A 27345-nucleotide genomic window follows, 5' to 3' on the forward strand; every position below is an offset into this window, starting at 1 on the left:
TTTGTGGAAGCTGCTCTTTATTTGTAAAAGAAAGAAAAGACTTCAGTCATTGTCTGCTACACGTTCTAATTACATAAAGAAAATATCTGCGGAGACAAACGCAGAGAATATCCTGAATCAAACTTAGGTAGAGTCAAATTTGATTGAATTGCTTTCATATTTCATACATCTTTCACTTTTGAACTCAAAGGACAGTCAGTTTCTATATACACAGAGCGCCGATCAACAGTGCTCCTCCACTCCACCCTGGTCCTCTGGATCTTTTATACATTAATTTACATCAAATCTGTGACCCTTTTTCCCGTTAGCGTGGCGACAGCTAACCAACAAGCAGACGCGCCCACATCCTCTCAACCCCACCCACCCACCAACCCACCCACTCCCACTGAGGAACTGCAGTGGGGAAAGATGTGTGCAACATGAAGACAACTCTTTCACATTCAGAGTAAAGGCAGCCTTGAATACGGTCAGTGAGTCAATGGCATGCCAAGCTTAAAGCAAATGGAGCCCACCACCCAGTGCGGCGCTTCAGATTCGTGGATTAAGTGTTTTTCAACTAGACAGGAAACTGATCCATTGCAAAAAACCCTAGGCACAGAATCGACTATATACTGGTAACTGACTCGTACTCTAACCCCTGCACTTTAAATTATAATGGAGTGTGAAATCTTTCATCTAGTAAAAAAGTTTCTTAACACAAAACTCGTAGAATATTTAGTGCTCTATCATTCCGCTTAATAGGTGTAATTTATATAATAGCTATTTTTAACTCTACCTCTCAATGATAGTCTGAGATCCTTTTGTTTAATGCTGAAGCACTCCCACAGGTGTTCAATGTACTGTAGATTTTACATTATTTTTTCCCCCCCCCAATCTTAAACCAATAATCATAAATAAATACAAACACACAAGGAATGTCTACTGTAAACACGGTAAAAAAGACAAAAACTAAACAGGTGTAAACGCCATTAGCATCACTACTTAGTGACAGTTAAATAACTGTAGGGAGTGGACTGACTGATGATTGGATCAAGAAAGGGAAGGACCGCTCTCCTTTGTCGCTGAACATCAAGCCTTTACATCCAACCACAGTATTTCCAAATACATAACATCAAAGTTTCTCAGCACCCATATCTATCTTTACAGATTACACTGTAAAATGGACACGGAATCCTCTTTAAGGGGGGGGTTTAGACAGCAGCATCACTCGACGTCTCGGACAAGTTATAGAATAATGGGTGTGAGCTATCGCCAAACGTCGTTTGGACGTGGTCGCCATGGTTTCGGACAGTTGTTGCACCATTGTGTTCTTGACATGTCTGTGTTTGGGTGTGTGTGTGTGTGTGTGTGTGTGTGTGTGTGTGAATGTTTCTCTGAAGAGTTAGACTGCAACGAGGACAACGCTTTGCTGCTAAGTGCTTCATCTTCCGAGAGACACATTTCTTCAAATTACATGAACTGCATCTGCAAGAAAGGCAACAGACCATGGTAGTTAGTTTGGCTAAAATGTGAACAAAAATAGATAAAAGAATTAATTTGTCAATTGACTGTTCGCTAAACCCTTCCCCAGAACATCATTGGCCAATTAGCAACCATAACGAGGCACGGCAGGTCTTTCAAGCTTGGAATTTATGTTGACCTGGTGTTAATGGGGCTGTTCATTGGCAGGCCATGCTCTTTTAAAGCAACACTAAAGAACTTTTCCCGCTTCGGCCCCCCTACAGGTTGGAAGCGGAATTGTCCATTACATTACATTGTCCAGTTCATTCAAACTACAGATCAGCTACCCGATCTGGCAAACTTGCATAATGTAATGTAATGGACAATTCCCCTTCCAACCTGTAGGGGGGCCGAAGCGGGAAAAGTTCTTTAGGTGTTGCTTTTAAGCCTTTCAAAAACAAAACACAAAAGTGTATGAATTAAATAAACAGTGTTTTTCTGCGCTGATGTAAGCCGCAGTGGTTAGATGTATATAATCTGTCCGTATCAGTTTTCATTTCAGCTGGCAAAATCTACAGTCGGCAGTTCAAAATAACAAGATTACTCCTGACTACATCTGTGGCCCATTCGTTTAACTAGGACTACGAATTTAGATGGCAACATTGCCATCTTCATCATTATAAACTGTAAGTATATACATATATGCTGTGTGAGAACGGAAAGCTTGACAGTAACTTGGAAGGACCGATCCTAGCGAACAGTCAATAACTTAAACTCAACAACGGCTACAAGGTTCACAGGAAACAGGTTTGAGCAATACGTGATGACAGTGGCAGAACAAAGGGTCAGAATGAGTCTGGCTATGTCAAAGACGCAGTCAATCCGTCAAAAGAAGCAAGAAATCCAAGCAACAAAAGGTCAAGATGAAACAGAATAAATGAGAGAAATGCATGTAGCATCTAATCAGAGGAGGCATTACGTATGTAAAGATAAAAAAGAAATAAAAAGGGTAGGACATTAGAGTTGTTCCAATACCAGTATAAGAAATACCTCCGATACTGCCTAACATGCTGGTATCGGTGAGTACACGAGTCAATGCACCGCTCTACGTAATTTAGCACAAAGAAAAATCTACTTTAAAGTATGTTTCACCCTGTTTTTGCTAACGTTAGCTCTGACTAACATTGCACTGTTGACTAGCAGACCGAACCGCTCTCAAACAGTAGCCTACACAGCAAGTTGCGCTGTGCTGCCACCATAGAAGAGCCCAAAGGCTGCAGCCTCCTGGCAACGACTGTTTTTAGAAGGACAAAGAAACATTTATTTCAGGTCTGCTAGTGTAGAGTGTGACCAAAGATGCTCTTTCTAAACCGTCTCTGGTGTAATGTTAGTCAGGGCTAGCGTCAGCAACAAATTGTTTTAGATGGGACAATCCCACCAGCATGCAAGGTTTCAGTTTCGAGGGGTGGCACTGCTGCCAATTTCAGTTGCTGTTGCGCTAACGGTCCTATACTGTTAATGTACCATTTAAAAATTCAAATGTCTTTTATTTTACTAAATTGTGGCTGCACTTTAGCAGTTTTGAAAGGAATTGAAAAGAAATTAATTAATTTATGGGTTTTTTTTTTTCCATTATGACTGACTGTCAAACTTGATAATAAAGTTTGATGGTATTCATTGTCTGTATGCGTTTGTTCATGTTTTACAAATGTTTTAACCTGACTCACACACACACACACACACACACACACACACACACACACACACAGGGAGTAGTCGGGAGGTCAAATATAGTATCGGAACATCTCTACTGGGCATGCAACACATGCAGGTGCACCCGCTAGCAGAGAGCATGCTGTACCTAAAGAGACGCTCTACAAGAAATCCTTGAGAGAGAGGTGTGCAAACGGGTCCTGTCCAGGGGCTCGGAGAGGACTCTGGCTGGAAGGACTAGAGGCTGCGGAGGGCTATTTAAGGAAGAAATACAGGAAGTAGGAGGACCAGAGGAGAAGTCAGAGAGTCAGTACAGAGACTGAAGGAGGGATGATATTAGTTTGGAGAGGCTGTGATGTATAAAAGAAGGGTTAATAAAAGGAGTTGTTTGGGGGGGGGACAGGGCAGTCAAAAACAAGGGCGATGATTCACAGTTTTGTCCCCCTTTCAGCTCATGGGAGTGAAGGGTCTATTGTAAAAACTGTCATCATCTTCAGCAGTATTCACGCTAACAACAAAGCTCACACAGTGACTAATTATGGAACACGTCACAGCACAATGGATACACCTATTTACTCAACCTGATAACTGCGCAAACAGATACTGACTTCATTATGCATCCGCTCGGTGGCGTGGTCAGACGGCTGTGCACCCACCTGAGCACTCGACACAGAGCCAAAGGGGTTGGGTGGCCTCATCACAGGCTGGGAGTACATCATGGTGGGTGGATTCATCATCCCCATAGAGCCCATTTGTGGAGGCTGCAGCATGTTGCACAGAGAGGAGCACAAGTCATTTCAATGGTGGTGTATTTCATCGTCATTTGCTTTACAAATTTAAAGCCACCTTGTGTAGGATGTGTATTATGTTTAGGGCTGCAACTAGAGATTATTTTCATTCTCGGTTAATCTGATGATCATTTTTCAGATTTATTGATTCATCATTTGGTCTGTAATATGTCAGAAAATAGTGAGAATTGCTCAGAGGCCAGGATTACATATTTAAATTGCTTGCTTTGTCCCAACAGTTAAAAATCAAAATCCAGAAAACTTAAAAACAGCCACATTTAAGAGGCTTTTTTTTTCTTTAAACTTAAAAACAATGATTGCAATTTAATTTGAATACTTTTTTTTACGTTTCATCTTTAACGGTTGATCTATAATTCTTTATACGGCCACTAGGGGGCACCAAAAACAGACATTTTCAAACACTACACACTGGCTTTTCATTTAACATAATTGAAGCAGCATACTTGACTAATAAACGTTGCACTGTAAATCAATATGAAGATTAATCACATTTGCATCTCAAGACGTGTGCTGAATAATCTGTCAACCTTCCACAAGTTTATTTTCACTTCCAAATCAAAAAATAAATAATTAAGAAAACTTGTGTGCCTGCCAGTAAAATTAAATATTTATAAGCGGAGTGTGCTTTAAATAAAAACTATTGAGAATCCTCCACCCTTTATTTTATTCATAAAACTTTAAGATAATATTCATAATAACAGCAAAACAACGGCTTACTTGGCCCAAATTAGGTGTATTCAATTAATTCTGAGCAGGTAAAAAAACTAAAGGCATTTATCTGAAATGAAGTGTTTTAGCAACATTCAGAATGTAATATGTGCTTCATTTTTTGACTTCAAAACAGATAAGGACTGAACAGAATCTACACAGACTGTTCTTAAATGCTACACATACTGTGTATTTGCCATAATACTGACCATGCCATATCCCATCATGCTTGTGGGCGTGGTGGCAGGGAAGGCCATGACTGATGATGGCTGAAGAGACACAAACGGGCCATTAAGAACACAAATGACCACAAAAAAACAATAAAGCAGCATGACATTACAACATCTCCAGTTATCTGGCAGTGAAAATAAGACCGAAATACAGCAGGAGCAGAAATCAGCAGCAGCACTACAGTTAAAAACCGGCGTGTCACCATGGAAACGGGGTTCCAGGTCGTGCTCGGTGCTGCTTTGGGCTGCCAGTTGGTTCCGCCGGTCATCCTCTTCTCCCCTGGCTGGCTCCAGTGCATGTCACTGCAGATTAAGACAGTTGACGTTAGCACTAGGTTGTGACTGCCCTGAAAGCACAAAGCTGCTGCCTTTTTTGTGCATCAGTGTGTGTGTGTTGTGTGTGTGTGTGTGTGTGTGTGTGTGTGTGTTTTGTGTGTGTGTGTGTGTGTGTGTGTGTGTGTGTGTGTGTGTGTGTGTGTGTGTGTGTGTGTGTGCGTTTTAAAGCCGCAGAGCGCTGATCCTTCACTTACTTTTTCATCATGCCGTTCCCGATGCCGAGGTCTAAAAAAAGAACGACAAATTCATGGGGTAGAGGTCTATCCGCAAACTTTTTGTCATTCTTGTGCCTTAATGAACATGCGCTTTAATAAGTGCAGCTGAAAGGCAAAGCATCACACTCACTGCCGACAAGGTTGGCCAGGGAGGAGTCGAGGTCATCTGACACCAGCTTATCTGGCAGCAGACCGGACGCCTGGTTGGAGCCGGCGAGAGTCGGTTTCAGGATGCCCCCAGAAATATCTGACAACACAGGCAGCGATAATAAACCTATGTGCACTTACAAAGGTACAATTGTTCATTTGAAAAGAATTGTGTATTTTGTCAGTTGTAGTTTTACAATAAAAATTCTGGATATCGTTTATGGTTTTATCTCTGATGGAGTTTGATACGTTGTATTGTACAGTATTATTTTTCATGCATTTTGTGCCTTTTATTATATTAGATAGCCGACAGTGAGATGACATGAAATGAGGGGAGAGAGAGAGAGACGGTCAACGCCCCTCAATACACTGTGTACACAACTGTAAATACCACTGCTCAGTCTTCTGCTGTGATAAGAGTGCTTAACTTGAATACACGAATCCACGTCTTAAAAAGTGAATTGGTCTCATATTTCTTCTTCAAGACCAAAGAAATTCTGTCAGTGGGGAGAGAAACTCTGATGCAGTTCTTTGCAGATCTTTCTTCTACAAAAAGGTTGCGTAAGATCACTATTACAATACATTCATCTGGCTTCGGTCCCAATAGACTTACTAAATAAGTGACTTATGTAAAAGTAAATTGTGAAGTGAAGAACTAGATGTTACCAAAGCTAGAGGTACAACTCTTCCAAATAAACCAAAAGAGTGTTCAGAAAGCTACTTTGCAAGCACTTAGGGTTTATTTTAAAAGAAATGAGACGCAAGTAAGTGCTACCATGAGCTGTCGAGATGTAGTCTGAAAGGGGTTTTTGATTCAGTAATACCCTACATTACATGTTATGTCTGCAACATAATGGTTTGAGATTGGGCAGCATTACATCGTGGCATGTTGCACTTAGTATGTGCTGTTTGCAGATGCTGACAGAGGTGTGGTAAAAGCAGTGCAGAGAAGACAGCAGTCTGTTCTCGTACTGGCGACTCTCAAGACAGGGCCGAGCGTTGCAGCTGTTTCAGCTGTATGTGACATCCGGACGTGATACAGCGCTCTACTATAACTACTGTACTATATGATATACTATACACAAAGCTTCTATGTTTCACTGTTTTCTGCAGGACTCCTTTTTTCCTTTTCACAGCTGAGTGACTTATATTTGATTTAGTTTGTTATCAAACGTTGGACGAGGGCTTCATGCTAGACTGACTTTTGATTCATCATCTGCAAACACGTCTACCTTACTAAAACACAGACACCTATTGCACGATTGCATGTTCACTTCTATGTAGGGCTGCATGATTAATCTAATCGCAATCGCGATTACATAACTGCAAACATTGTGCGATTTGAATAAACAAAAAAGGTGTGCTTGATACTGTGTGCACTCCACGTCTCCACGTTGTAACACCCTAGGGCATAATTTCCCAGACATGTCCCCCCCCCACACTTTTCAAAATCTAGTTTGCACATTTTTGTTTAGTATTTAGTAATTGTAAGCGCAGCATAAGTAAATCACAATATGACCTTTTCTCCAAATCGTGCAGCCCTACTTATATGTAAACACAAAATCCTCACCATCAGAATTGAGGATGTTGCTGCCTGTGGCCTTGGTTCCAAAAACGGACTCAAAGTCCACTTGGAGTCCCCCTGCTGACTGCTGCGGAGGAGCCTGTGGCGTCGAGTATCCTTCATCAGAGATAAGAGAGACGACAGCTGCAGTTACAGAGGTTACATGAAGTAAAATTACTCTGAAATCTGACCTGGACTTTTGTTTTCTGCACTGGCCCTTGTAAGTACAGTGTCCATTTATCAATCACTGGTTACTTGAACAGACAGCTGAATACCAGCGCTTTCTCTGCAGGATAGAAAACTAGCATCGATCTACTGCTGAATGTGCTGGAGAGAGCCTTCAGTACCTCTGAATAGACCTGCTACAGTAGAGGGCTCAGTGGGGAAGGGAGCCTGGTGTGGGAGGTGCTGGGCAATGGACACTGGACCACAGAAGGAGTCTGACACGCCACAGGAAGCAGGAAGAGGAAGACAAAAGAGAGAGAGAGAGAGAGAGAGAGCGAAGAAGAAAGAGAGCAAAAGGAAAAGGCATTTCAAGGCCCGGCCAAAGAGAGACAGGTGGGAAATGACAGCAATATAGGCAGAAAAAGACAACTAACATGTCTAACAATTTTGTAGTTCTGGGTGTTTTAAGGAAAGTCTAAAAGTTGTAGAGGAATAGTTTGACATTTTGGGAAATATGCTTATTTGCTTTCTTGCTAAGAGTTAAAAAAGGAGAATACCACTCTCATGTCTGCATGCCAAACATTAAGCTACAGCCAACAGCCACTTAGCTTAGCTTAGCATGAAGAATGGAAACAGCTAGCCTGGCTCTGTCCAAAGGTAACAAAATATGCCGTATGTTGCGGCTTTAAACAAATATAGTTTAGAATAAAGCTATTTGAATGGCTGTATGGAAACATCTACGTAGACGGAGAATGGCATTCCAACTAATTAATGCTCAAATAGGGGCCGCCATCACGTAACGATTTCATATTATTTCTCACAGGACAACATCCCTGGACAACCTGGATTTATGAGGACTATGGTTAACTGCTCCTCAGATCTCTGCAGGGTAAATCCAGACAGCTAGCTAGACTACCTGTCCGATCTGAGTTTTCTGTGGCACGATTAAAACAACCTTTGAACGTACATGTGTATAAGTGTATTTCCCAAAATGTCAAACTTTTCCGTTAATATTAGTTTATGACCACATTTCTACCATGGCTATCAAAATAAGAGCCCTGAGGGTATTGCATAGGAGCCTATGTTTGCCAGGGTTTAGGAAACATAGGCTGAGATGGTGAGCCATCATAGTACCTGAGATGGAGTGTTCTATCCGCACTGTGCGTTTGTAATTGGTTGAAACGGATGAGTTTGTGTCAATAAAGGGATTGTAACGATCTGGAGAATCAAAAATAAGGTTGGTAGAAGAAGAACAGGTTTCAACTTAAAAGCTCTACGGCATGTTTGTATTACAATGCAACACCAAACGGTTCACTAAAAGAGAGGATGAAAGGTAACTGTAAAGCAAAATGGGTGTATGGCCTCTACAGTGGGACATGGAAGATCCTAGTTGATTCATTAGGAGGTGTTCTAACTAAAAAAAATAACATAACGTATTTTCCGGACTATAAGTGGCACCTTTGGCTGGTCCTGCGACTTATAGTCAGGTGCGACTTATATATCAAAATATATATAATTTAACATGTTATATGTTATTTCGTGCTGAAAACATTACCGTCTACAGCCGCGAGAGGCGCTCTAGGCTTGTGACAACTATATGCTGCTCCTAAAGACAACTGAGAAAGAAAAGAAACTGCAGGTAGTAAAATACGCAGCCGAAAACGGTAATCGAGCAGCAGAACGAAAGTTTGGAGTGAGTGAGAAACTTGTGAGGGACTGGCGAAAAGGTTAGTCTTACTGCAATGAAGAAAACAAAGAAAGCTAGTCGCACGCTGAAATCCAGATGGCCAGAGCTGGAGGAAGGAGTCCACAGATGGGTGCTTGAACAACGTGCTGCTGGGAGAGGCTCGTCAACAGTGCAGTTACGTTACGTTAACATACCGGACACCTACCGTATTCAGCCCCTTGTTTGTGTGATATTGTGTAGTTTAATAACTTGCCTTTCCAGATTAAATGTCTGTTCTTGGTCTTGGATTTTGTGAAATAAATTTCTAAATAAATGCGACTTATATATGTTTTTTTCCTCTTCATGACGCATTTTTTGACTGATGCGACTTATACTCCGGAGCGACTTATAGTCCGGAAAATACGGTAATTGAGATTGGTATGAACTGCAATGAGGATCATTGTACAAAAAGACAAAAGAAGATCATTTAGATTTGCACAGACAGAGAATCAACATTCAGCACAGTAAACATGCAAGCTAGTCATGCTTGTAAGTGACAACAGAGAAATGAGAAAGAGTGACAAGACTTTTAAAAGAGAAACAAAATGAGTCGTTACCACCAAACACTTCATGACCGGGTGTCCTAGAGGAAAAGCTAACACCGTCTGAAGACACGACAGGTAAGTGAGTGGCATCGACAACGAGTTTTGAGAGGAAAGGGTTAAGGTTTGGCATGGATTCATCTCCAGCTTCAGCAGAGGTGAAAGGATCTGGGCAGGCAGAGGAAAGAGAGACAGAGAAAAGACAAAGACAGAAAAGAGTGGAGAGTAAGAGTCAGACAACAAGAGAAGGAGAGCATGCAGAAATGGTCCAAGTCCAGAAACACAGATGTTGGTTGGATGGTGTTGAAGATACCTGCCCACGCTGTTGCCACCGGAAGCCCTGTTGAGCCTGATTGCATTGAGGGCTGGAACCCTGACTGCAGATCAAAAAGGTCACTCTCCATCTTCACTGCACTGCAGACAGAAAAAGAAAACACCACTTTATATTTTGACCCCGTTAGAAGCACCTCCACCTCTACAGTCCTGATTCAAAAGGTAACTCTACTAGTCGAAAAGACACGGAACTGCATTTACAGAGATACAAACAACGTTTAAATGTGTTTTTTCTTGCCTAGTTATTTCATTTTCAAACTTAGTTGATTTTTTTTTAACTGTTGTGTTTTGCTTGCACTCCTCTGACAAATTAGTTTTCACAGTTTCTGTTATCGTAAAATGGTGAACACAGGTAGAGTCACAGGGCGTTGTGCTTTCAAACTGAGTGTAAACATCATATAGCTTCAATGAAGAGTGGTAACAAGCCTATATATATATATATATATATATATATATATATATATATATATATATATATATATATATATATTATGTGTGACACTTTCAGACTTTCAGTAAGATGAATATTCTAACCTTTGCGTAGCAATAATCAAAAGTGGATGGAGGCTAAGAGACTAAAAAATTGCCGAGTGCGTATAAAATAGTTCAAAAAATAAATTGCAAAACATATTTCAAAACTAAAGAGGGGCTATGCTGTAGATTAATAGCGTACCCATTAGAGCAGCTGGGTGTAGAGAAGAGGTCGATGGCTGGCGCTGTGCTGATAGTGCCCCCGGTGGTGGAGATCGGTGACGTATCAGTGGTGGCAAAGGAGGGCCTCTTGGAAAGCTCTTTGAGCCTCTGTTCCTGAGTGAGAGTGAAACTTTCATTCAAACATACAGGCAACATCAATGCACGTTTAATAGTAAAGCTTTGTTGTTTTGAAAACAGCAAAGCCACCTTCAGAGCTTTGAGTCGAGCCTGTTCCTCTTCAAGAGCTGCCTGCTTCTCCCGCTCATCCACTTTAGTGAAAGACATCCCCGTGCTGGCCAGTGATGACACTGCATTTGATAGAGTGCTCGCCCTGCAGGAAAAGACACAGATCCACTCTAGATTGATTGATTTATGCTTTTTTTTGTTTGTTTTATTATCACATTTCCATCATTTTATTATCTCTCAAGCCTCAAACTGCTTTACTGATTACATTTGTACTGTCTGTCTTATGATCAGCTTGTCAGTCATCTGTAAAGCACTTTGAATTTGCTATACAAATAAAACTGGACTGATTTGATTGACAAAAATACAGCACGACCACAATACAAACTTGAGATCTTTGAGCAATATAAATGGAAAGGCAGTCTCTGAGATTCAAGGAAAAGATGAGAGGAATTCAGAAATAGGGATGGGAGGATTAATGTACCTGCTGGCTGCAGTGGAGTCTTTGACCTTCTTGCCCTCCAAAGACGCCAAGTGCTGCTCCAGAGCTTCGAGAAGGCTACTGGGAGCCTGCCGTGACAGAACACACACAGTCAGCAAGTTCCTGACACGCAGAAAATGTAGTCTGCATGGACATCAAGACCATAAACGACAGTGGTGGGCAACCAAAGACAGAGCAGAAAACATCACACATCACCAATGCACACCGGACAACCCATTTGTGTCTTTGATTAGGAGGTTTAATTTTGCTCCACAAAAGGTAAGCTAAAACTACCAACTTTGGGCTTTTAGTTACCCACCACTGATCGATGACTGCATTCCAGCCCAAAAGCTACTTTGGATGAGAGCAACAACTGTGTGGGATGACGTACTGCACCACGGCACATCCAACAACCTGGGTGTTGTTTGAACCGGCCGTGTCTAAGCACAACGGGGCAGCCACTTGACAGTAGATGAGCTACACTGGTTCAAAACCTCAACAACGTGACCAAAGTGAACAGAATTTACCACAGCGAGTGTTTTTTCCTTCAACTGTTTTTCACCACGATGTAGGACACAGAGTCAGAGCAGAGGCATGCAAAAAGACAACACTGAAGCAAGTCACGCACATAGAAGAAGAGTGAAATGATAGTACTTACACAAACTGTGAACTAGTGGAAAAATAAGGGGAAAATACAGAATATAAAGGTGGTGACAGTCAGAGGGGGGAATGTGATTTTAGCTGCAGTTCTCCGGAGTAAAATATTGTAAAATTGGACCCCGTAGCACAACACAACGGTTTGTGCAGTTTACTTTTAAATAGGAAACATCTAACTGTCCTTGTGCAGATTTACTGAGTGGATTGCAATTACAGTGAACACTCTAAAACACTTAGTGTGGACAACACCTTTATTTGCTGTAGAAAGAAGAAGAAGATGAAGAAGAACAAGAAGAACAAGAAGAACAAGTAGGGAAGGGCAAGAAGAAAAGGAGGAGAAGCAGAAGAAAAAGAAGAGGAAGACCACCTCCTCTGGCAAACATGCGCTCGAGAAGGAAATCATGCAAAGTGTCTTATTTTAAAGAACATTTGTTGGTGTGTAGGTGTACTACACTCTAGTTGGACAAAGACAACGCTGATGATAAAAGGGCAGTTAGAGCTGGAAATAGGAGAACGAGGGCAAGGAAAGACTTTTTATTAAGAGTGGAACATCTGTGTTTTCAGATTGCTTTGAAGGATCGGTGCTTACCTGTGAAAGGTCTGGGATGTCTCCTCGATCGATGCCCACCTGCTGTTAGACGAGAAAGAAAACACAACTTACAATTGTGTCTCTGCAGCATTAAGACGCACGTGACAAAACGACAAACATTTTGTGTAATTTACCTCTGCTACTTTGAGGAACTCTGATATCCGGGTCATTCGGGTGAGAAACTTCTTGTAAATGTCCAAACCTTCTTTACACTGAGTCTTCTTCATGTCAAAGTATTTCTCTATTTGGTGGGGGGAAAAAAAGGAATTGGAATGACGGACCCAAAAAAATATTGGGGAAAAACATGAACCGACGAGAAGGTTGAAAGTGAAAGTGGTTTTACCAAGCAGGTTGATAATGCCTTCGTTATAAGCAGCGAAGAGCCTGATGGAGTCTTTGAAGAGGAGCATGAAGGCTGCATTGATGACTCCATTAGTCAGCTCGTTGGCATTGACCTGAGGGGAAAGCAGTCATTTATCTTACAGCTTCAAAGCCTGCACAAAGCCTGTATATGTGAACTACGATCACGCATTTGTGTTTGCAGCAGCCGCAGCGAAGATCTGCACACCCCAGACGAGCAGCTTCTTATACACAGGCTGCAGAGCTACGGGGGGGGGGCTTCACCTTAAACTCACATTGAAATCGAGGAGGGCATCCATCTGGTTCTGAATAATGGGGATAGTCTTGAGCAGCTTCTCTGTGTTCATTGTCCTCATCACGCCGTCCACTCTGTGTGGACACATGGAGAGCCGGAGCAGGAGAGGGAAGATGGAGAGGAGACAAAGAGATGGATGAGCAAGCAGTGCAGCTACTAAAACACGACAACAGACTGACGTAACTTTCCTATAATGTCCCACAGACTGAGGGGACGTCTTCAGATGTCTTGTTCTGTCTGGCCAACAGTCTAAACCCAAATGCTGATCATATATGACCAAGGAAAGCACCAAATCCTCACGTCTCAGAAGCTGGAACTCAGACACGTTTTGGCATTTTTGCTTAATAAAATGGCTAAAATGATTATTTGATTATCAAAATAGTTGCTAATTAATTTCCCAACGATCGACTAATTGATTAAAGTTAATAAAATTAATTGAAGTCCTTACCCGCGTTTAACTTTTGTGAAGTCAAAGGCGACCTGTCTGTACGAAACGGCTTTCTCGTTCAGGTATCGACTATACCTCCTGATAAACGTGGACATGTCATAACCTGGAACGGAAAACAACAGAAGAAAAAAATTACTTTATTTTTTTTTTTATTTTTACTTTTTTATAAATGGTGTATAAATTAGGAATGATCAAATTGTTACCTTGTAACCCACTTTTGTCCAAAAAATTACTGAGGTTGAATAGTGTATTCCTGGAAGCCAAGTACTGGACAAAACGCTGTAAGAGGGAGGGGGAAGAGAGAGAGAAAGTGGTTAGACACAACACCACCAAACTATTAATTAGTAACACTTTAATGCTCAAATAATCCGCTGCCGTGTGCTGAAGCATCTCACCTCGTTGCCGTAGACCATGAGGTGGTGTGTGGTGATAAGTGACTTAAACACAACCACCCAGCTGGTGTTGGTGGTCCTCTCGAACAGCGAATCAGCCAGCTGGGGGATGTTCACGTTCATCTCGTTGGTGCAGTGGATCAGATCTGAAAGCAAATAGAAGTTCATAAGATCAGGAGGTTCAGCGGATCGTCATGAAAGGCACTGGATTTTGTGATGTGTGGTGAGCGTGTGGCGCCGTGAGGCTGCCGTGCGTCACCCAGGTGGGTGCTGCAACACGTTGGTGGTGGTAGAGAGTAGCCCCCCGCCCCCCCACCCAAAGCGCTTTGAGTGTCTTTGATAAAGCGCTATATAACTGTAAGCAATTATTATATTAACAATCCATCTGCAAAACAAGCCCATCGAAATGAAATAAGTCAAACAGCTCGTCTTCAATAGACCATGCTTTCCCCCCCCAAATATTTCAAAATAACTGATGCAAAAACAGGCTAGAATATAGTCTTAAATCCATTAGTCGATCGACAGAGTATTAATCTTAAACTATTTTGACAATCAATTAATCTTTTAATGGTTGAAAACCCAACATGTGTAATTGTGTATGTAACTGTACCATTTTAACTCCTCATCGTCTATATAAAATCAGCCAAATTTACCTCAGTGTCCCCAGTTTCATAAATGACTGATCGGGTAATTAAACAAATAATCAGATGAATTGTTAATAAATATAATTGTTAGTGGCAGCTAACTACACTATACAGGCCTACCTGAGTTATAATACTGTAATTATTCCATTCAAAATACTCTAAAACACTGTGAGTAAAATGGTGAAGTATGTTAAACAAGGAAGTTTTGTACATAAAAGTAGCATAATGACCAGCAAATCATCATCAACGCAATCAGAGATCCCTGCAGCTGAAGTAGAAACCGATATCATTAATTTCCATTGTTAATGGCAACAATACTTCCTTTTAACACACCAACATAAAGTGCAGGGGCATTAAGATGTTAACCATACATGTTGTGCCCCACTTCCTCTGCTAACATGCTCATCCTACATCCATGTGCTGGTTGAATGAGGTTAGTCAAAGTGCTAATGACCCTGCCATTCACAGCAGTGATCAGACTGACGGGGTAATTGGGCCTCCCTTTTTGTCCTATATTTGACTTTTCAAAAGGCGGGGGACTTTAAGTAGGACAGGATAACCTTCCAGAGAAGCAGCAGCAGCAGCTAGCATGGGTGGCTCAACTGCCCAGAGAAGAAGATGACGGAGAGGAGACGAGTAGGAGGGAGGAGGAGGAGGAATATGGGGGAGGAATAACAGTGACAGCTCTGTCATGTTACAATCAGCCTGTTATATATTCACAGTGGTTGACATTAATGATTACTAATCTAATTCATTCATGGAACACAAATGTGTTGATGTAACAGTCATGACGGTGCATGCTGCTGCTAAACAGTAGCTATGTTTCCATCCACCCGTTTTTATCCGAATTAAGTGATAACGAATGAAAAATGCCTTATGGAAACAGTACAATTAGATTGAATTTCATGAATATCGATTCAAAGGAAATACGTCCGATCTCATCCGATTTTATCTTGATCGATGGAGACAACGTGTTGATAGCGTCGTTGTTGTCTTATTATAGCTTGACATGTCGCTATCAGCTGGCACATAAGCACTATTACAACTTGTGCAATATTGATCATTTGTTGGTAGATGGCACGATCCAGTTTGTCTAGCAAAACTTTGTTCGCAAATGTTTGCTTGAATGTTGTGCGATTCAGCGCGAAAATGAATGGAAACACCTTAAGATGTCTAAAATCAATTTGATATACCAATTTGACCGCAAAACAGCATGCGACATCATTACGCACAGGTTTTTATTCGCTTTAAAGCCGTTGGATGGAAACACACTTTCACCGGCTTTATTCACAAGAGTTTTTTTACCGAACTTCAGATAATTCGATTGACGATTGATCCATGAAGTGGATGGAAACTTAGCTAGTGTGCTTATTTATTTATTTATTTATTTTTTTGCGCATTTCTGCCTTTATTGGATAGGAAAGCCGAGATATGTAAGGGGAGAGAGGGGGGGGGAAGACACACAGGGAAACCGTCACAGGTCGGACTCGAACCCTGGACCCTTTGCATCAAAGAACAAACCTCTGCATATGTGCGCCCGCTCCACCAACTGAGCCAACCGGCCACAGTGCGTAACTTTTTGATATTAATAACCGTCTGATTCATTCAAGCCATTGCCAAATGAGTTGCTAATTAAGACTATCAGCTCCACACAACTCTCTCTGTGTTTCTCTCGAGTGAAGATAATGACCTCTTCTGAAGGGTCCATCATGGGGGCGTGCGATCACGATCACGGAAGGCTTGTGTCATGTGGACGCGCCGACAGTTTTGTTGTCATCACTTAGAATTCCTCATGGGGGAGACAGAAACTACGCACTATAGCTTTAAGGCTGGGTGATAGGGTGGGAATCAATATAAATTACGATTAATCAATTCAGGGTATTATTAAAAAGTGTGTTAAAATGTCTTCTGAAAAATGTTTTTTAATTCATGAGAATATTCAAACCAATGTAAAGAAATGTGTGAAACAAAAAAATGTCAAAAACTTAATTTGTTCACGTTCCATCCGGGTGAGGTCTAGGGGTGAGGAAAGCAATTTAATTTGCTTGAAATTATTTCGTAAAACACTATACTTTAGTATGATCATAGTGTCATAATACGACGATATAACAGTACCATTTTAATATTGATTTATCGCCCAGCAGCACTATGTGTAGGGCTTGGTATCAAACCTTTTAATACTGTTTTGGTACAAAACGTGTTTGCAGCAGTGATTTACAGAAAATTGTCAAGACCCAAAAGCTGGCATCAAATGTCAGATTCATAATGGTTTTTACTTAAAAAGGTTCCCTGTGGAGTATTTGGCACTACGCCATCAACAGGTGCCACGACAAGACCACAAGTTAGTACTGTAAACATAGATGTAAACTATGCTAAAAAGGAAGGAAAGGGCTTCAACATTTGTTAGAGCTCAATGATACAAACAATGCATAACACTAAATGCAAACAGAACTTTTGTTTGTTCATTAAAAGACTCCATATTTTTAGCAGACATATTATTATTTTAAATCAGAATTCTGCCAACTTTAGAGTTTTTTAGGCCAAATTATCATAGGACTGCTTGTATTTAGACTAGGGCTGCACAATATATCATTTTTTTATTGTCTTCGCAATATCAATTAGCGCAATATACACCTTGTGAAAGGCTGTGACATATCGCGAAAGACACTCTTAGAGCTTTTTTTGTGTTAGTTTAAAAAAATGGCAGCAGAAAATGGCACTTTTTTGTCTTAAATTCAACAAGCAATTTGTTGAATTTTAGGAGAATACTGGAAGCAGCAGAACTGGGGAACGGAGTACACTTCAGTCTGTTTATTTAATAAATTAATATAATATATAATATAAAAACAAATATCATTATCGCAATATTCAATAAATCTATCGCACATCGCATATTTTCCTCATATCGTGCAGCCCTAATTTAGACTTTTAACATGAGAACTTTGGCTTCTTCGTTAAATAAAAAAAGGGTTTGTAAAATGTGTTAATATAATGTGTTTAAATATTTCCCAAAGTAAAATAACAAGAAAATATTATTTTGGTATTTTATCAAAACTCGGGTACCTTATTGACACTAAAATCAATCAGATAATTGTCAGTCATTTTTCAAGCAAAAATGCCAAATTCCCTTGTTCCAACTTCTTATATGACAGTAACCTGAATATCTTTAGGTTTTGGACTGATGGTCGGCCAGAATCAAGAATTTTGAAGACATCGTATTCAATATTGTCTAAAACCAAATTATTAATCAATTAATTGAGAAAGTAGTTGGCAGATTATTTAAAAACAAAAATAATTGTTTGTTGCCCTGGATTCTACTTAAAGTATACAAGTAGGGTTGGGTACCGAAACGCGGTGCCAATAGGACTTTTTTTTTCAGAAGCATCGCTGCATGGAACGCTACGTTACCGTTAGCTAGTAGCTGGATAAACACAATGGTTAAAATGCTGGCAGCTTACGTTAAGCGGTGTAAATTGGGACTGTATTTCCCTGTAGAGGATTCCAACACCGAGACGTAACAGTCTGACTCAAGGGGGTAAGCGTCTCCTCACAACCCGAACCTCCTATGGCGCCATTTTGATGCTACCAAGCCATCACCTCCCGTTAGCATTCCATTGACTGCCATTCATTTTGGCGCCACTTTGACAGCGAATGACTTTACATCTGAAGCGTTTAAAGACTTTATTTGTCCATTGTTTATTTCTAAAGAAACACAACAATGTATAAAAGGCTCCATTACCTTGTACCTCACGTTTTGACTCCGTAGCAGACGTTTTTGTAAAAATAACGATTGTGTCATAACCACGCGACTTACTGTTGCACAGTAGAGAAATTACCGTACAGTACAGGAGAATCTCGCAGGCAGTTTCGTCTCACATTAGCTGTTTAAGTGTAATTACTAATTAGAGATGCACCGATAGATCGGCCGGTGACCGGAATTGGCCGGTTTTCACGTGCTTGGCCATGACCGGCGACCGGCAGGTCAGTCTGACATATGCCGATTTCATGCCAGTCAATGCTACAATTAACTGACAACATAACTTATACGAGTTACAGTTCTCAAGGACGGACGCACACACGGACGCGACAGCGCAGTCTCTTTTTCCTTTCTCTCAACTTTTCTGCCGTGTGTCGCGTGTACCCGCTAGCGGTGTGAAGCGCGTGTCCGCGCTATTCTCGCACACGTAGGGAACCTCGTGAATTAACCTGCAACATGTCAGCTGTCTGGGAATTCTTCAGCGTGTGTGCAGAAGATAACAAGTTTGCAATATGCAACACCTGCAAGGAAAAAGTAGGGCGTGGAGGGACGACACCAAAAACCAAAATCACATTTTTTTTAGTTGGATATTGGATGTGAAAAGAAGGAAATGGTTCTAACATTGCACTTTAGATGGGTGTGAATTTCCCACAGCAGGAGTAATTTATATAGTTCTATTTTATAGTGATCCATTATCTGTTCAAAATGTTCTATGTTCTGTGCAAAATGTTCTATTAAAGAAAAGATAGAAAATAAATATTTGTGTGTGCTGTAAAGTGGATGGAAAAAATGAAATCGGAATCGGCTAAAATCGGTATCGGCTGGCCTAACGCAAAGAAAATCAGAATCGGCCTAGAAAATTGTAATCTCTATTACTAATGTTAACTAGCATTTTAGTTAGCAATAATTAGCCTGTGCCCATGTTATCTCCTTACATATACCTACACTCTCCGTCTCTGCAAGATTGGGAATGATTGAGATTTCTCTTGGCACAGCTACCAGAAGACTTCCAACTTTCAGACAGGTTGCTCACGTCACATTTACGTCGTCTCTCTCAGTTTGAGGCTGCGCAGTAACGCTCAGCCATCACCGGAAAAGTGCTTCTAATATCCTTCACTGGTCTCCGTCCAGAGCAACGGGATCTGTTGGTCCATTCTTATATACTGTCTATGGTCTGACTGCAGCTGCTGTTGTCGGAAAAACAACACACTTGAAACTCGCCTCGCCAGTCTCGTGGTGCATTCAAAGTTATTGTAAAATACCATTTTCCCATCTGGTGGTTGTTTTTGTCGTTCAACAGCAATTTACTGGTGAAATAAGTCATTGTTATAAGTTATTGTCATTACATTATTAATCAATCATTTAATTTTGACCATATGGCCTTAGCAATAAACAAGCCGTTCTTTAATGTCGCCAACTGTCATTTTGTGCTCCGTTTTTATATTTTATATTATATACATCATGAATATATATATTTCGGTTCAGGCACCGGCACCGTTTTAAAAGTATCATTTTAGCACCGGTATCGGGAAAAACCCAAACGATCGACCCAACCCTATTTATAAGATAACACTGAATTACTGTCCATCCTTAAACATGCTTAAGGCTGGGACTCAAACTTCAAAATACATCAGATGCAGCTAGTAGTAGAGCCCAACCAATACAATATTTTTTTGGCTGATATTAATATTTGAGTTTAAAAAAAAAGAAAGAAAATCAGACAATGATGTATCGTTTTAAAGTAATTTTCCTGATTTTAAATCAAGATTTTGCCTATTCTAGAACAAGATCTTCTCGTACAACTGCTTACATTTAGACAACATTTAACACTTGAGTACCTTTTCACGTTTATAGTTCTTACAATGAGGTTATAAAAAAAGGAAAGAAACTCCTGTGTGTATCGGCACTAATATTATCAAAAGATTTCAAGCATATCCAGGCATATTTGTGTATTCCTATACTTCCAATACTTTCTCTAAACTCTGGTCGTTCCCCATCTCTCTCTCCCCTCATTTACAGTAGTATATCATCTCTTGAACACTCTTCTAAAGGCATAAAAAGACTATAGACTTATAATACATTAAGTAATTATACAAAAAACAGTTGCTTCTATTCTGTCAGAAGGGGGTATGAGAAAACATTAGCTGACATAAAGAATCCAAAAAAACTGAACGTTGAACGTTGTTCATAAAATGAACAACGTGTTATGATCTACATACATCATACACTCTGTTCAGTTGTGACGTGAGACACGTCAGTCATGTTGGATAGCTGGCTCGGTTGAAATGAGCCAACATCACTGTGTCACTCTGCCAACTTTTTACTCATCTCACCTCAGGGAGTCACCTGAGCAGCACAACAGGTGTGGAACCTGCAACTTTTAACATGAAGCCAAAATATTCACCACAAGTAACCAGTTAGCCTATACCAATTAAGAAATCAGATTTTGACTCTATTTCACTCCACAGACCATTACAAGGAGTCTGGAGTCTGAAGAGACAGCCTAAACCCTTTTTCCTGGACTGTTACTAAACTCTTGTGATGACGCAGGACCTTCATAAAAAGCACATTCATTACTGATATCATGCATTTGCAAGAGCAGATCGATATGCAGAAAATCTTTTACTGCATCTCTAAGTACAGACAGATAGTGACTCTGACTGTGAGTGCATCAGACTAATGATCACACAAGCTTTTATGCTTACATCAGGTGCAGAAGTGTTGGGAAAGTCACAAACTGTGATTTTATTTTAGTGTCTGAAGCATCATGACCCTACCATGAGACACAGCAGGTTATTACACTATCATTAGCATTAAATCAGTTCACCATGTAGCCTGAGACCGACAATTGTCCTGCTGCAGGTGCACCAAGATGGGAGATGAAATTGGATTCTTGTAACGTTAGATGCTAATTTCAGGGCCTGTGAGTGGCAGGGGCCCACTTGCTAACACTGATTTTAAAGGTGTTCCTATTAAATACTGGTCAAATAAACGTACTGATTGTTGCTATGTACGCTAAACATTCAAGCTATAGTCAAATGAGTAACGTTAGATATGAGAATGACTACAGAGAGGGGTGAACAAAACCAGACAGCTAGACAAGCTAGTTTGACAGCTAGTTATGACAATAAATGAATAGGAAATCACTTGTAAAGCATTAATAAAGGCTGCTATCCCTTTAAACCCTTCTTAATCACGTGTAGCACTATGTCAACAAAACCTGAGCTCGATGTTATAACAATATAATCTCCCTGACATGAACAAGCATTAGCATTTAGCCTACCCTGCGGCTTTGAGGCCCTGTAGTTCCTCCACCGCCATAACTCAGCAAGTTAAAGCGGTGTTTCCGCTTGCGAGGAGCCTGTGTTGATTTAACACTTACGTGCTGGTTAAAAGATACTCACAGTCCAAATGTTTCTTTTTCGGGCCCATTACTTCGTGAGTGGTGGCCTTGCATACTGTTTTCGAGACGGCGGATCCCGTTACACTGTGCTGGGCTGCTGTTATCCTGTCCGTAATGCTCTGCCCCGACATCTTCACACACTGAACGCAACAAAAGACTTTGCAAAGGTATTCTGGGTTTATCTTCGGATGTGAGCTTTGAATAAAGAAAGAAAATAAAACCTCCACCTCCTCCGCAACCTTGCTGGACCCCCCCCCCTTTTCCCACCTTGGTGATAATAAAAAAAAAATCAAAACTAGGCTATGGCAGACGCGGGCCAGGGGAGGGCGGAATAAAAAGAAGCGGAATCTGACAACAACAACAACAATCAAAAAATGTTAGTTTGTTTCTTTTTTTGTTGCGCCGCTCGGCTTCGTTCAGATTTCAGGGATGCCGTGATTGCAGGGTCCACTCGCTGACTCATCCGACCCGGGTCTGTGTCTCGCTCTCATCCCGATGTGGCACACCGGATCCCAGCGTCTCTCCTCCTGCCTGCCTGCCTGCCTGCCTGCCTCCGCCGCTCCGCCAGTCGTCGCCGCCGCTTCTTCTCCTCCCCTCCTCTTGCCGCTGCCGCCGCTGCTCCGCTTTAATACGCTATGAAAGAAAAAAGACCACCAGGGAGGGGAAATGGCGGGCCTGCTCTGCTGAAAAAGGCTACACACACACACACACACAACACACACCGCCCCTGCAGAGCCTGAATCAGATGTTACACCGATGAGCTCCTATTAGATCTGCTGTGGTGCAGGTGTAGGCTACACGTACTGTAGCCTATACCAACTGACCGCAGGCCAGCTGGGGAGGGGGGGAGCACAAATGCTCAGTCACACGAGTGCAGGCCTGGCTGAGAGGATGAAGTCTGTATTGATTTAGTGGACATAGGGAAGTAAGATCAGGCTGCAACAGGCCTGACAGAGTGAAGCAATGACACTTTTTGGATGTTTTGAACTGAATGTATAACTCTCACGTGAAATCACTGTAATAAAGAGTTGTTTTATTGTGTATTTCAGTCCAAAAAAGTAATTCCAAATCATGATACATTTCATAATTTGTCACCAAAGACAACATGTCTATAAACCAGAAATTTGACACACTAACAGTCTTGTTATCTTTAAAGATACAAAAAAAAACAGTTACAAATCATCCTTTACCATCATTCATACCAGTTTGAAACAACTCAACCAAAACTCTTCTGATGAGGCTACACAGAGACGTTTTTACAACATAAGAAATAAACAAGCATGTGTTGAGTTTTTAATTAACTAAACATCCCTGGCAGTGTATTAAGATTTATTATGCATATGAGTCTACAGGCTTGGTTTTGGTGTTAGTGGTCTTTCTGTTCCCTTGTCTCTTTTAAATCTTGATCGATGTGGGTCATATTGCTCAAACATATTTGTAATCTCCCAATCCATCTCATCTGTTACTTGATTGTTCTGACTTTGTCTGTTGTCACGTGAAGCACTTTTTGTTTTGAAAAGTTTTGTACGAATAAAGGTTAATAATGGTTCCTTAACGTATATCAGCTGCCTCATACATCAGTTGAGTTCATACAGTTGAAAGGAAAATCCACCTTGAGATTTAGTGAAGGTCTAAATACCCATTTGACACTATACACTAGGGCTGAACGATTAGTTGCATTTGCGATAATATCGCGATATGTTAAAACGCGATTTCCTACTCGCAAAGGCTGCGATTTGGTCACATGACTCGCGAGAGCAAATCAGTCTGCACTCCGCAGAGAAAGCATCAACTTAGCACGCTAACGCTACGTCGTACCTTGAGCAGATGTCATTGAATGAGTCATTCAAACAACTCTGAGTTGTAGTTTAAAACTTTTACAGCCATTTTAATAAAATGAAGGGTTTTATTCGGGCTCGAGTCCATACATGCAGTTAATGGATACAGGCACGCAGAACTGAAGGCTCGGTTAGCTCCGGTTAGCGGTTAGCTCCGTTATAAATATATGGAGTGGAGGAGCTGCCACTGAGAGGGATAACAATTAGACTGATAATAAAACTGTTGAAACACCGCGACCACGCTGCTGTGAAAGTTCCCCGAACGTCATTTGTTCGGGGAGCTTTAACAGCAGCGTGGCCGCGGTGTTTCAACAGTTTTGTTAGTACAGTTAATCCCACGGCAAGAACACCAGCAACTAGCTAACGTAACGATAGCCTCTCTCTGTGTGTGTGTGTGTGTGTGTGTGTGTATATATACATACACACTATATTATATACTATATTTTTACTTATTTAACTGTCTAGTGTGTAGTTGTGTGTTGTTCATACTATAAAATGATTTATTGTTTGTCTTTGTTGAATAATACAGAAGACAAAGAGCTTAAAAAAAAAATCGAATCGCTATATTTGGGAACAAAATCGCAATTAGATTATTTTCAAAAATCGTTCAGCCCTATTATACACAGATATTTTAGTCTGTCAGGATAGAATTTCTTGTCTTTATTTAACTGTAAAGTTCTGGGGGAATATTCATGCTTCTTCTGCATACGGTTAAAACAGTTTAGAAGTACAAAATTAGGCAAGTGTAGGAAATGAAAGCAAAGCAGTGGCATTTCAAACTGTGATGAAAGCCTAGCCTAAAAATCTAGACGCACCCTATTGACAGTGAATGTAATTTGCAGCCAGGGTCTGGCTTGTCAGGCTAATGAAAGCCTAAATGTAATGCTGACTGAATGTCTGAAAAGCTTTCTTTTGCATCAGCTTCATCCATCATTTATTTCGGCAGGTTACAATAAACTCAGTTATGTCAAACATTTAAAATACAATAATAACTTACTTATCATTCAATTTGACTGGAAACCAGTGGAGGAGAAAGTACTCAGAAAATAACTTAAGTAAATGTACAAAAGTGTTAGCATCAAAATATACTTTAAAAAATAAAACTACTTGCTAAGCAGAATGGCCAATTTCAGAATCATTGGATTATAACTATGGATGGGTGATGCATTAATGTGTAAGCATCCCTTTAATGTTAAAGTGTGGGGGTACTTGTAAGTTGAATCTATAATAATACATCATCATTTATAAGTTGATAGTATTTTGTGTTTGGATCGACTAAGTAACTTAAGCTTTCAGATAGGCTAGATGTAGTGCGGTAAAAAGTAGAATATTGGCCCCCAAAGTGTAGCGGAGAAGAAGTATAAAGCAGCATGAAATGGAAATACTCAAGTGAAGTACAAGTATCTCAAAATTTTTACTTAACTACAATAGCCTACTTTAGCAAATGTATTTAGTTACTTTTCAGCACTGCAGCTCTTCTGCAGTGTGACACTGTGAGCACAGGGGGGCAGCACAGTGCCACCGTTATCTCCAAACATGAAGTCCATCATGTAGCTCACTCATGGAAACTTTCAAATGTCATGTTTTAATGAAACTGATACTACAACAGTGTATAGTGAATAATCCAGTCAAACATTAGGAATTGAAAAACCATCCGGTTCTTATTATCTCAGTACTGTTATAGTTAGTCATGTGTTGCAGTCCAGGGACTGTCAGTGAAAATATAATAAAAGACTGACATGTAGCCCAGTACTGTCTTCTCTCACTGACTTATCTCTCATGTGCACATACTGTTAAATAGATGTGCAATATAAATGTACAAATGTAAATACATATTCATGATGTATATTGGTTTTAATTTATTCAGCCACAATAACACTCTGTACAATTGCAACATTGTTGTGCATACATACTTACCTTCAGTATTCTATTCATTGTTCTTATTTAATTCCCCTTTTCTTTCTGTTTTGAGTGATATACGTAAGCTAAACCGGAGTCAAATTCCTTGAATGCAAAAGATCACTTGGCCAATAACACTGATTCTGATTCTTCCTTTGATTTCTCACAATAACTAGGCTGTATCTTTCTGCTTGATTACCAATGTAAGCCCAATTCAGTTTTACAACCTATCAACTAACTTATTCAGTGTATTACTTTATCTATTAGTTTTAAAGAACAATACCTATCAGCCTGATTCTTTAGCCTCATAAATATTCATGTTAATATTCATGTATCTAATCTTGAATTCCTCAGCGCGTGCATGTGGATACACGAACTGTGTGAAATACAAAAATAGCTTGTTTCCTCTGACTGACATCCTCGACAAGGTCATGTTAAAGAAAAGCAGTGGTCCTCACGTTGTTCTCTTAATACGACAATAAGCCATGCCTGTTGATTTCCCTTCTCATCTGGGAATTTTGGTAGGTTTCCAGCCCACTAAAAGATGCAGACACAGACCTCAAGAAAAACTCTTCTCACTCTCAAAAAAAACAAAAAACTGGTTTATTTATTTTCAGTTTCAGAAGAAATCACCTTGAGAAACAAACCCTGTTCTTTTAAAGGTCCAATGTGTAGGAATTTCTCCCATCTAGCGTTGAGATCATATATCGCAATCAACTCTCTCGCGCCACACAGTTCAAAGTACGTATTACAGCTACGGTAGCCTTCACGCTTCAAAAAGCCGGTCTCTTGCTCTTTTCAATATCCTTTTTCTTTTTCTGGGTGAAGAAGAAGACTCCTGACATTTGGATTTTGAATACGTGTGGTCCTCCATGTTTCTTTCTTCAAACTTGCCGGGGCCGGGAAGCTACGATACCTGATAGCACCTGTGAGTTTATCATGTGACAGTGAAAACACGAAAAGGTGGAGCAGTATGTCCTGTATGTCCCTTACCGGCTAACGTATTTCAAGATGGCGCATGAATATGGAGCGTCTACCCCAGTTCATGCGAATGCAAATGTAAAATTTCATGCCAAAAGGAATACTTAGAATTGATGGTGGAGGTAAATATTCATGAAAAAGGACAAGTTTGTGAACGGGCAACACAGATTTTGATAATGAACAACTAAAAACGTTACACACTGGACCTTTAATAATCAGCATCTAATAATCTGTACTACAATTGTCATCTGTGGCAACACATAAACAATTTTTTTTTACCTGTGTACATTGGAAAATTGCCATATTGCTGAGGTAAAAAAGGAGGTTTCTGGCTTTCGGAAACATTTGAGGATCAAATTGCAGCAAGGCCTATGATGAGGGCTTCAATTTCCTGCCAGTGTTAAAACTGGAGCGTCAGATTACAGCCGTTTGTTGAGTCTGGATGTTTCAGGTTGATCAGATAGAGACGGCTCTATCAGACAAATCTAAGTGTGGCGGTTGGTCCTGAGCCATTAAAAGTCCTGCAGGAAACATTCACAAAGCTCAGGAGGGTTGCACGGAGGTGTATGATAAAGGACGTATTCCTCTAAACTTGACAACTGGGAGATGAGGTTCAACATAAGGTTAAATAAGGGAGCTTCTAATGGATCTTACTGTGATTTTAATGGCAAATTAACTGAAAAATGACTGCGAAGAAAATCAAAATGATACACAAGACAATGAGCACTGCTTTTTTTTTCTCGTAGATCCACCATGGTATGATTTCATCTCATATCTCGAAGAAACAGCAGTAGACT

General features: G+C 40.5%; 1 protein-coding gene across 9 annotated transcripts; it reads right to left on the reverse strand.

Annotated features, from left to right (window-relative positions):
- Positions 1-22623, reverse strand: picalmb (phosphatidylinositol binding clathrin assembly protein b). 9 transcript variants are annotated; one of them, XM_078245964.1, is made up of 23 exons: positions 21832-22623; positions 14030-14172; positions 13838-13913; positions 13635-13737; positions 13167-13260; positions 12875-12986; positions 12666-12772; positions 12532-12573; positions 11289-11374; positions 10829-10952; positions 10602-10735; positions 9909-10009; positions 9611-9763; positions 8462-8545; positions 7510-7602; positions 7169-7279; positions 5582-5698; positions 5431-5461; positions 5104-5203; positions 4880-4939; positions 3762-3914; positions 3302-3407; positions 1-1464 (listed from the first exon to the last, which is right to left on the reverse strand). In XM_078245964.1, exons 1-22 carry the CDS (start codon positions 21959-21961, stop codon positions 3315-3317), a joined length of 2247 nt encoding a protein of 748 aa, XP_078102090.1. In that variant the 5' UTR covers positions 21962-22623; the 3' UTR covers positions 1-1464; positions 3302-3314. The 9 variants fall into 9 exon arrangements, with proteins under 9 accessions (XP_078102090.1, XP_078102083.1, XP_078102084.1 ...); XM_078245957.1 differs by lacking the exons at positions 7510-7602; positions 8462-8545 and having other exon boundaries at positions 10602-10729; positions 21832-22622; XM_078245958.1 differs by lacking the exons at positions 7510-7602; positions 8462-8545 and having other exon boundaries at positions 3810-3914; positions 21832-22622.
- Between the last annotated feature and the right edge of the window lie 4722 nt (positions 22624-27345).

This window comes from Sander vitreus, chromosome 3 (genome assembly GCF_031162955.1).
Source record: "Sander vitreus isolate 19-12246 chromosome 3, sanVit1, whole genome shotgun sequence".
NCBI classification, from domain to species: Eukaryota; Metazoa; Chordata; class Actinopteri; order Perciformes; family Percidae; genus Sander; species Sander vitreus.